This window comes from Ranitomeya imitator, chromosome 1 (genome assembly GCF_032444005.1).
Source record: "Ranitomeya imitator isolate aRanImi1 chromosome 1, aRanImi1.pri, whole genome shotgun sequence".
Taxonomy (NCBI): Eukaryota; Metazoa; Chordata; class Amphibia; order Anura; family Dendrobatidae; genus Ranitomeya; species Ranitomeya imitator.
The window spans coordinates 808853005-808865481 of NC_091282.1; the positions used below are offsets into that span (position 1 = coordinate 808853005).

Below are 12477 nucleotides of genomic sequence, written 5' to 3' on the forward strand. Positions count from 1 at the left end.
TATTGTTGTATGTTTTTTATACGTTTCAATAAAGTTTACTTACTTTTTATTATATCTGTGTATGGAACTCCATTTCTCTCTGTGTTTATACATGTTTTGGGAGTATACACCTACTAGTCCTTTCAATATATGGGTATATATATCTAGTCAAATTTGACTGTAATTGATCACTATATGGGACCCATGTTCTTTTCTGTGAGTTTGTATATAACACACAGTATAATGCAACCCTGCACACAGTATAGTGCAGCCTCCCACACAACATATTTCAGTTCCCCAAGGCTATATGCAGACGTTGCAGATTTGGGTGCAGAATTTTCTGCACAAAATCTGCATCTCCTGGCAGAAAACACAGGTGCAGTTTTGATGCGTTTTTCTTGCGGATTTGCTGCGGATTTCATGCTTTTTTTTACCTCTGCGGATTTCTATAATCGAAGGGTGCTGAAATGCTGCAGATCTGCACAAAAGTGACATGCTCCTTCTTTCAATCCGCTGCGTTTTCAATGCGGAATTTTCCGCACCATTAGCACAACATTTTTTTTCCCTATTGATTTACATTGTACTGTAAATCACTTTGTGGATCTGATGTGTTTCTGCGTGGAAAAAAAACGCTGCAGATCCGCAGTAAATCCACAACGTGTGCACATAGCCTATGAGTATAATGCAGCCCCCCAGAGTATAATGCAGCCCTACACACAGTATAATGCAGATCCCCCACGAACACACAGTATAGTGCAGCCCACCACAAACACAGTATAATGTAGCCCCCCACACAGTATAATGTAGCCCCAACACAGTACAATGCAGCCCCCCACATACACAGTATACACAGTATAGTGCAGCCCTCACACACACAGTATAGTGCAGTATCCTCACATACACCATCGTGCAGCGACACACACACTATAATGCAGACAGACACATACACACTATAATGTAGACACACACACACACACACAATACTTACCTCTCCTCCTTGTTTCCAAGGTCCTGACTTCTGCAGAGTATCTCATCAGCTCCACTGCTGAAACACGCTGACTCAGAGGCAGAGGGGGAGTGTCAGTGATGGGAGAGGGAGTGCCACATGATGTCAATAAGTTGAATGAGTGATGCGGGAGGGGGCGGTGCCAGACCCCTCTGTTATGAACTGGTGGTTTAGGAGCAACATGGGACGAGCTCTGAAGGAGGTGGTACCTGTACTGGCCGCAGTCCCTAAGCTCAACACAACACTAGAAGTAGCCGTGGGATGCTCATGTCACTCCCTAGGCACCTCGTCACAGCCTGAGAACTAACTACCCCTAAAGATAGAAACAGGAAAACTATCTTGCCTCAGAGAAAATCCCCAAAGGATAGATAGCCCCCCACAAGTAATGACTGTGAGTGGAGAGGGAAAAGACATACACAGAATGAAACCAGGATGTAGCACAGGAGGCCAGTCTAGCTAGATGTGCGGTCAGTATTAAAAACTACAAAAATCCACACAGAGTTTACAAAAATCTCCACACCTGACTAAAGGTGTGGAGGGTAAATCTGCTTCCCAGAGCTTCCAGCTTAACAGAATTAATCCATACTAACAAGCTGGACAAAACATAGAATGCACAAAACGAATAAGTCCACAACATGTGGACAGAAAAGAGCAAAGCAAGGACTTAACTTTGCTGAACTGGTCAGGATATCAGGGAAATCCAAGAGAGATGTGAATCCAACCAGGAACCATTGACAAGTGGCAATGGCTGAAGGGAAGAGCCAGGCATAAATAGCCGAGCAGAAAGACAATCAGTGGAAGCACCTGCAGACTGCTAAATCCAAGGAGCAGCCATACCACTTAAAACCACCGAAGGGAGTCCAAGAGCACTCACAAAAGTGCCACTTACAACCACCGGAGGCAGCCCAAGAGCGGAATTCACAACACCCCTCTCACTCAGGGGCCCTATAACAGCCACTGGCTGGGGGCCCCTGGAGGAGTGGGGGTCCTAGGTGGATGCCTGGTCTGCCTGCCCCTAACGCCGGCCCGGTCTCCACTCTTTCTCCAGACTCTGGGACCTTGATTTCCAAATGAAATGCCAAATTTACTTTCATCTGAAAACATCATCTTGGACCACTGTGCAACAGTCCAGTTCTTTTTTTCCTTAGCCCAGGTAAGACACTTCTGATGTTGTCTATTGGTCATGAGTGGCTTGACACAAGGAATGCGACACTTGTAGCTTATGTCCTGGATACATCTGTGTGTGGTGGCTCTTTAACAATGACTCCAGCAGCAGTCCACTCCTTGTGAATCTACCCCAAATTTTTGAATGGCCTTTTCTTAATCCTTTCAAGGCTGTGGTTATCCCGGTTGCTTGTGCACCTTTTTCTACCACACTTTTTCCTTCCACTCAACTATCCATTAATATGCTTGGATACAGCACTCCGAACAGCTAGCTTCTTTAGCAATGACCTTTCGTGGCTTACCCTCCTTGTGGAGTGTGTCAATGACTGCCTTCTGGACATGTCAGGTCAGCAGTCTTCCCATGATTGTGGAGTCTACTGAAACAGACTAAGGCTACGTTCACATTGGCGTTCCGCCAATGTGCGTCGCTGTTGCGCCGGCGACGCAGCGGCGACGCAGCGGCGACGCGCCCCTATGTTTAACATAGGGGACGCGTGCGTTGTTTTGGTGGCGTTTTTGCCACGTGCGTCGTTTCCGACGCTAGCGTCGGACGCAAGAAAACGCTACATTGTAGCATTTTCTGTGCGTCCGATTTTCGTCAAAAACGACGCACGCGTCGCAAAACGCGCGCGTTTTTGCGCGCGTTTGCGCGCGTTTTTACGTGCGTCGCGCGTTGCGTCGCCGACGCAGGGCGGCGCAACGCTAGTGTGAACCTAGCCTAAGGGACCTTTTTAAACGCTTAGGAAACCTTTGCATGTGTTTTTTGTTATTCTAATTTACTGAGATAATGACTTTTGGGTTTTCATTGGATGTAAGCCATAATCATCAACATTAACAGAAATAAACACTTGAAATAGATCACTCTGTTAGTAATGACTATTTAATACAGGAGTTTCACTTTTTGTATTGAAGAACTGAAATAAATTAACTTTTTGATGATATACTAATTTTGTGAGAAGCACCTCTATGACCCCATGGACTGCTTGGTGCAGTTTTGATAGAAATCCTGTTTTATCTTTTGTAGATGTGGACATAATGCTAAGCTGTGTACAACCCCACCAACACCCCTGACTGGCAGCTTCCTGTGAACAGTGTACATTAATTGCAAGTGGGAAGCTGGGTTACTCAGATTAGCCTGACAGCCCCGAAAGTGAGACTTAGTCAAGCAGTAATAATATCCTGCTGATAAAATGCTTATTGTATTAAAACTACAATACAGCTAAATAAGCGCCACATAATTGGCATCAGGCTCACTTGCCCTACATCATGCTGCTCTAAGATTAAAAAGCAAAAAGAGGTGTTCCAACAAGTAACACCTGTCATCTATGCACAGGTAAGGCTAGTTTCACACTAGCGTTTTGCTGAGCTGCGGAGGGCTGCAGTATTCCTCCATGAAGCCCCACCCACGTCCACATGCGGCCTGCGTGCTTATCTTTAACATTGGGTACGCAGGTCGTGCGGATGTATGCAGATGCCGCCGCATGCGTCGTTTTGACGATGCGGCGACCCGCATGGAACGCAACTAGTTGGAATTTTTTTTCTCTGCATCTTCAAAAAGACGCATGCGGAGGCATCCGCATACATCCGCACGACCTGCGTACCTAATGTTAAAGATAAGCACGCAGGCCGCATGCGGACGTAGGCGGAGCTGAGCGGCAGAGGTGCGGCCGTGGGCAGGGCTTCACGGAGGAAGTCTGCAGCCCTCAGCAGCTAAGCAAAACGCTAATGTGAAACTAGCCTAACAAACATTTCACCTATGTTAACAAACTGAACGTTCCTCGTCAGTGTAGGGAAGAAGAAAGCGTTTGATTGCATTGATAGTGGAACTATCACAGTACAGCAGAAGTGAACTTTGTCTCATTACAAACACATTTGCACTACAACTGTCTTTTCATAGTGCCGTCAGCTGTACCAATACAGTACAGCAGAGCTGAATTCTGTCTCATTACAAACACATTTGCACTACAACTGTCTTTTCATAGTGCCGTCAGCTGTACCAATACAGTACAGCAGAGCTGAATTCTGTCTCATTACAAACACATTTGCACTACAACTGTCTTTTCATAGTGCCGTCAGCTGTACCAATACAGTATAGCAGAGCTGAATTCTGTCTCATTATAACCACATTTGCAGTTGTCCACTCACAGTTCTTAACCTTCCATCTAGCCAGCAGCTAGACAGTGTGTGGTGTTTGTGTGTGTATGGTGAGTGCCAGTACAACAGAGCTAAAAGAAGGACAACAACAATTCAGGATCCCAATTCAGCTAAAAACAATGATCACTGTAACGTGGGCACTGCTGTTCTTAGAAAGTGACGTGATTTGCTGTGTCACATGTACGCTGCGATTTCGGTTTGGTAATTTCATACAGTCTCCAATCCCACTTACCAATTTTTCAGCTTCTAACAGACCCTTCAAAAAATCCACTTTTCTGCAGTATTCAATTAGTAGCTCTGGAGAAGGCTTACTGTTGAAAGAGAGAAAAAATATTTCACATTTAAAATTGTGAATGAAAAAAAATAAAGCAGGCTCAGGTAACCATATGCACACCCGTCCCCTTTCAAAACCAACACATTATTGTTATAGTACTACATTAGTGGCGTTATTTTTTTTCTCCATGCATCCTCTTGGAAGAACATTATTAAGCTGGCTGGGGGATTGCGTTTCAATTGAACATTTTTAATAAAACCAGATTTCAAAACTATGCTTATGACAGGAACATAGTATTCCAAGTGGGGCCACACTAGTGACTTTTGCATGGAGGCAAAACGGTCTACAATTTTGGTCTCCGGTGTGTAAGACCATGTTCACACTTCCAGTATTTGGAGAGTTTACATCTCCAAATCTTAATCACTTGGAGATCTTAATATAATCTTCCAGATCTTAATATAATGTACAAATATATGAGGGGATAGAACAGAGATCTTTCTAATGATCTTCTTACACCTAGATCTGCGACAGGGACAAGTGGGCATCCTCTACATCTAGGGGAAACAAGATTTCATCACAATCACAGGAGGCGATTCTTTACTGTGAGATTATAGAACTCTCTGCCACATGATGCAGTACGGTCGATTCACTACAAAAGTACGACAAGGATGCCAGTCTTTAAAAATATGTCACAGGTTATGGGTACTAAATTCTGTGATGGGAAACCAGACTTATTGCTGAATGTGCAATCGATAAGGAATTTTCCCCCTAACATGAGGCAATTAGCAGCTGCCTTGTGTGTTTGTCTACTTCTGGATTAATATGTTAGGCTACATGTTGAACTTGATAGACTTCAGTATACATTCACCTTTAAAAACTACAAAACTATGTTTTAGCAAAAAAATACATGCATTTAAAAAAAAAAAAAATGAACCCAGAAAAATCACAAGTGTCCAAAGCTGTTAGGCTATATTCACACTTAGCGGTTTTTACCGCGGAACCGCAGCGATTTTGATGCTGCGGGTCCGCAGCAGTTTCCATAGCGTTTACAGTAACATGTAAACCCTATGGAAACCGCAAACCGCTGTGCACATGCTGCGGGAAAAACCGCGCGGGAACGCAGCGGTTTACAACCCGCAGCATGTCACTCCTTTGTGCAGAATCGCTGCGATTCTGCACCCATAGGAATACATTGAACCGCTTACTTCCCGCATGGGGCTGTGCCCACGTTGCGGGAAGTAAGCGGATAATGTGCGGGTGGTACCCGGGGTGGAGGAGAGGAGACTCTCCTCCAGGCCCTGGGAACCATATTTGGGGTTAAAAAATAAAAAATCTGATTATACTCACCCTCTGATGTCCGGAGCTCCTGGGCGCTGCACGCGGCCGTCCGGTCAGAGTTGCTGTGCGACCAGGACCTGCGGTGACGTCGCGGTCACATGACCGTGACGTCACGAAGGGTCCTTCTCCCACAGCATCTTTGGAACCGGACCGCCGGGTGCAGCGCCCAGGAGATCCGGACATCAGAGGGTGAGTATAACCAATTTTTATTATTTTTAACATTACTATTGATGCTGCATATTGCTGCATATGCAGCATCAATAGTATAGGCGGAAACCCGCAGCGGAAAACGCGGAACAAACCGCGATAAATCTGCAGGGAGAACCGCAGTTGTTTTGCCCTGCAGATTTATCAAATCCGCTGCGGGAGAACCCGCAGGGACCCGGCGCAAGGTGTGAACATAGCCTTAGGCCTGAAAGTCGTGAACTGGGGTCTCTATGGACTGGACTTTTTCAGCAGATCATACATCAAATTAAATAACAGACCTGAAGAAGTTGACACCTTAAACACTTTGTCATGTTCATCTTCAAACCATTCCTGAATAACTTTTGCAGAGTGCCAGGGCACATTATCCTACTTAAAAATACCACTGACATTAAAGGGTATACTTGCCCTGCAACAATCTTTAGACAGCCCTAATTTGACACAAATAATCTACAAGTGCTTCTCGCTAAATTAGAATACCATCAAAAAGGTAATTTATTTCAGTTCTTCAATACAAAAAATTGAAACTCATATTATATAGAGTTATTACAAACAGAGTGATCTATTTCAAGTGTTCATTTCGGCTAATGTTGAGGATTATGGCTTACAGCCAATGAAAACCCAAAAGACATTATCTCAGTAAATTAGAATACTTTTAACACCAGCTTGAAAAATGATTTTAAAATCCGATATGTTGGCCTACTGAAATGTATGTTCAGTAAATGCACTCAACACTTGGTCGGGCTACTTTTGCATCAATTACTGCATCAATGTGGCGTGGCATGGAGGCAATCAGCATGTGGCACTGCTGAGGGGTTATGGGAGCCCAGGTTGCTTTGATTGCAGCCTTCAGCTCATCTGCATTGTGAGGTCTGGTGTCTCATCTTCCTTTGACAATACCTCATAGATTCTCTATGGGGTTAAGGTCACGCGAGTTTGCTGGCCAATCAAGCACAGCGATACTGTTGTTTTTAAACCAGGTTGAACATAGACTGAAGTCCATCAAGTTCAACATATAGCCTAAAATGTTAACCCCTTCCTGACATGCGCTGTACTAGTACTGCTCTGCGGGAACTGCGTTCCCGCAAACCACAGTATTAGTATGGCGGCACGATCGCGCCGTCTCACGGTGAGCACAACGGCGATCAAGTGCGGGTGTCAGCTGTATGTGACAGCTGACACCCTGAAGCAATGCCCACGATCGGCGCTAGCGCCGATCGAGGGCATTTAACCCCTATGATGCCGCTGTCAGTAGTGACAGCGACAGAGGGGCATCACGCAGGGATGGGGGCTCCCTGCGCTCTCCCACAGGAACAACGTGATGCGGGAAGCCCGCTGCACAAAGTGTCAGATCAGCGATCTGATGTAATATAGTGATGTCCCAACCTGGGACAATGTTATAAAGTAGAAAAGAAAAAAATAAATTGTTATATATATATATATATATATATATATATATATATATATATATATATATATATATATATATATATATATATATATATATATATATACACACACACACAGTGCCTACAAGTAGTATTCAACCCCCTGCAGATTTAGCAGGTTTACACATTTGGAATTAACTTGGCATTGTGACATTTGGACTGTAGATTAGCCTGGAAGTGTGAAATGCACTGCAGCAAAAAAGAATGTTATTTCTTTGTTTATTTTTTTTTTAAATTGTGAAAAGTCTTTTCAGAGGGTCATTTATTATTCAACCCCTCAACCCACCAGAATTCTGTTTGGTTCCCCTAAAGTATTAAGAAGTAGTTCAGGCACAAAGAACAATGAGCTTCACATGTTTGGATTAATTATCTCTTTTTCCAGCCTTTTCTGACTATTTAAGACCCTCCCCTTGTGAACAGCACTCATACATGGTCAACATGGGAAAGACAAAAGAGCATTCCAAGGCCATCAGAGACAAGATCGTGGAGGGTAACAAGGCTGGCAAGGGGTACAAAACCCTTTCCAAGGAGTTGGGCCTACCTGTCCCCATTGTTGGGAGCATCATCCGGAAGTGGAAGGCTTAAGGAACTACTGTTAGCCTTCCACGGCCTGGACAGCCTTTGAAAGTTTCCTCCCGTGCCAAGGCCAGGCTTGTCCGAAGAGTCAAGGCTAACCCAAGGACAACAAGGAAGGAGCTCCGGGAAGATCTCATGGCAGTGGGGACATTGGTTTCAGTCAATACCATAAGTAACGTACTCCACCGCAATGGTCTCCGTTCCAGACGAGCCCGTAAGGTACCTTTACTTTCAAAGCGTCATGTCAAGGCTCGTCTACAGTTTGCTCATGATCACTTGGAGGACTCTGAGACTGACTGGTTCAAGGTTCTCTGATCTGATGAGACCAAGAACGAGATCTTTGGTGCCAACCACACACGTGACGTTTGGAGACTGGATGGCACTGCATACGACCCCAAGAATACCATCCCTACAGTCAAGCATGGTGGTGGCAGCATCATGCTGTGGGGCTGTTTCTCAGCCAAGGGGCCTGGCCATCTGGTCCGCATCCATGGGAAGATGGATAGCACGGCCTACCTGGAGATTTTGGCCAAGAACCTCCGCTCCTCCATCAAGGATCTTAAGATGGGTCGTCATTTCATCTTCCAACAAGACAACGACCCAAAGCACACAGCAAACCAATGCCTGGTTCAAGAGGCAAAAAATCAAGGTGTTGCAGTGGCCTAGTCAGTCTCCTGATCTTAACCCAATTGAAAACTTGTGGAAGGAGCTCAAGATTAAAATCCACATGAGACACCCAAAGAACCTAGATAACTTGGAGAAGATCTGCATGGAGGAGTGGGCCAAGATAACTCCAGAGACCTGTGCTGGCCTGATCAGGTCTTATAAAAGATGATTATTAGCTGTAATTGCAAACAAAGGTTATTCCACAAAATATTAAACCTAGGGGTTGAATAATAATTGACCCACACTTTTATGTTTAAAATTTATAAAAATTTAACTGAGCAACAAAACTTTTTGGTTTGTAAGATTTATGCATCTGTTAATAAATCCTGCTCTTGTTTGAAGGCTCTAACTTATTTGCATCTTATTAAACCTGCAGGGGGTTGAATACTATATATATATATATATATATATATATATATATATATATATATATATATATATATATATATATATATATACACACACACACACATATATATATATATATATATATATATATATATATATATATACACACATATATATATATAAAAAAAAAATATATATATATATTTCTTTTTTTAAATATATATATATATATATATTTTTTTTAATATATATATATATATATATATATATATATATATATATATATATATATAGAGTATACAAAAAATCCCCAAATAAAGAAAAAAATATATATTTTCCAATAGATCCATTTATGTAAATACAAAAAAACAAACAATAAAAGTACACATATTTGGTATCGCCACATCCGTAACGACCCGCTTTATAAAACTATCCCACTAGTTAACCCCTTCAGTGAACACCGCAAAAAAAATAAAAAACGAGGCAAAAAACAATACTTTATCATCATACTGCTGAATGTTCTGCCCTTTCTAGCGAAGGACAGGTTCATATCTTGTATTAAAAAGGTTTAATACCATAGTTTTGGTTTTGCTGTGTTATAGCACCACCCAGTGGTGGTTACATTTATTACCTGTGTTTTTCAGTAACTATTAGAGTGTTGCATTCTGGGATTCACCAAGGTATCATGGGAAGGGGAAACTCCATTTTCTCTCTGTGTATTTCCCTGGACACACGTGTTGATCTGCTGTGTTGAACTACCTCACTTACTTGCCATTCCGGTTAAGATTATCCGGTAAGACCATTATCCCTGTTCTTGCTATGTAATGTTGTACAGAGTGTGATTTACTGTATAGCAGCCAGTACACAGGAAATGTGATTTCAGTTACCTGCTGTATGTAGTTATTATAGAAGTTGCATCATCCTGTATGCTTTCCCTGTTAGTTGCAGTCATGTTATTATTTGCCCAATACTTACTCAAATCATTTGTATTCTTATAGTTTTACCGCGCTCATGTTTACCAATAAACAAGTTAGACTACAGAGAACAGTCTGCTTATTTGGGAGACAGAAGTGGTTTATGCCGTATGTCGGATCACACACCGTATCAACGTGTATGAAGACAGAACAGTAAAACGGATTCTAGATACCAGCGGAGGCCAGTAAAACGCAGGCTAGATACCAGCAAGCAGTAAAACAGAAGCTAAATACCAGCGGAGGCTAGCAAAACCAGGCTAGACGCCAGCAATAACAAGACCACTTACACAGCCGCTTGTACCTCAGCGCACAGCCTGCAGATACCGCAGCGGCCGCCATATTGCCCGCCAAGCGCTACACGTCTCAGTCTACGCTGAAGTCATTCCTACCCGCTCTGAGACGTCCTACAGCCTGCAAACGAACACACGATGTCTGCAAGTCGAGCATCCTCAGTCAGGACGAGGTCTCAAACAAGCCGCTCTAGCAAGTCTTCCTCGAAAAGGTCTGTCACCCTCGCCCGAGCAGAAGCTGAGGCGGCGAAGGTAAGATCCTCCTTCGCTGCACAAGAGATGCAGTTAAAGTTAAGACAAGCAGAGCAAGAAGCAGAAAGAGCCCGCCTGCAAGCAGATAGAGAAGCAGAAAGAGCCTGCCAAGAAGCAGAAAGAGCCTGCCAAGAAGCAGAAAGAGCCCGCCTGCAAGCCGATAGAGACGCAGATACAGCACGCCTGCGAGCGACCTTAGAAAGGCTTTCCGCTGAAAAAGAAGCAGCAGCCGCAATAGCCAAAGCGGAGTTCTTAGAAGCCGTGGAGTTTCCCGAATCTGAGCGTGACAGCGACGTACGTGGACCAGACCTTGATCGTCAGGACCCTGCTCAACGCGTCTCAGAATATGTCCACCAACATCCCGGAATAGAAGACAACTCTGATCCGTTACACCAACCAGCCTATACAGATTACCAGAGATCCTTCCTCCAAACACCGTACTGGAAGCAGGAAGGTATACTGCGAAACGACGTCGACCACCACTACCGTCTTACAGAACAGAAGGTACGGCCTCCTCCCAGACTGACAGGGACACCCTTCGCTTCAGAACGGTTTTATACAGACTTTCCTAAGCCAGAAGCTCCTACCAGGTATGAGGATGCACCACACACACACCGCATGACAACAGCACACCAGCTCATGTTGGCACTGACTCAGCCACTATGAACTTTGCAAGGTTCTTTACCCGCCGGGAGCTGGTCACCAAGGGACTTGTAAAGTTCACTGATCAAGCTGAAAGCTACAGAGCATGGCGAGCCTCCTTCCAGAATGCCATCAGAGACTTGCATCTTTCCAGTAGTGAAGAGTTAGATCTACTGGTTAAGTGGCTTGGGAACGAGTCAGCTGAACACGCCAAAAGAATCAGGAACATTAACATAAAGTACCCACACACAGGACTTCGCATGGTGTGGGAGAGACTCGAAGAATGTTATGGGTCAATAGAAGCTATAGAAAATGCTTTGTATAAAAGAATTGATGATTTCCCCAAGATAGCAAATAAGGGTTATCAAAAGCTCAGGGAACTGAGCGACTTGTTAATGGAGGTACATGCTGCTCAGGCAGAAGGTGACCTACCAGGGTTGGCATTCCTGGACACTGCCAGAGGTGTCAACCCGATTGTCCAAAAGCTCCCTTACAATTTACAAGAAAAGTGGGTCAGTCACGGGTCCCGTTACAAACAGGCTCATAAGGTGCCATTTCCTCCTTTCAGGGTGTTTGTAGACTTTGTTGCTCAGCAGGCTAAAGTTAGAAATGACCCCAGTTTCGATTTCACTATGTCATGTACCACTGCCTCCGGTGTAAAACCCAGTAAAACACCAGTGGCAGTACACAAAACTAATGTTACCTCCACAGGTTTTCCTTACAGGGCAAGTAAGTCCTCTCCAGAGGAGGACAAACCTCAGGATCCCAGCAAACACTGCCCCCTACACAAGAAACCTCATCCTCTACTAAAATGTAGAGCCTTCAGGGAGAAGCCTCTAGAAGACCGTAAGAGCTTCCTAAGGGAAAACAAGATATGCTTCAGATGCTGCGCGACTACCTCACACTTCGCCAAGAACTGTGAAACCAGTGTGAAATGCGCAGAATGCAGTAGTGTGGAGCACAACACGGCTTTACACCCTGGACCACCCTCAGGGGTATCGTCACGAGTAGAAGAGTCTGCCGAAAAACAGACGGACACTGACATTGACACCCCAGTGGTCACTTCTCAGTGTACAGAGATCTGCAAGGAATTTGTAGCAGGGAGATCCTGCTCGAAGATCTGTCTTGTCAGAGTATTCCCAGTGAGTCAACGGGATAAGGC

The 12477-nt window shown here is 44.2% G+C and overlaps 1 protein-coding gene across 2 annotated transcripts in view; it reads right to left on the bottom strand.

The window, feature by feature from the left end:
• Positions 1-12477, bottom strand: part of USE1 (unconventional SNARE in the ER 1) — an 88860-nt gene that overhangs the window by 39388 nt on the left and 36995 nt on the right. For both annotated transcript variants that reach the window (XM_069739162.1, XM_069739170.1), the window contains exon 3: positions 4536-4614. In XM_069739162.1, the coding sequence (XP_069595263.1) occupies positions 4536-4614 (79 nt within the window). The remainder of the gene's footprint in view (positions 1-4535; positions 4615-12477) is intronic.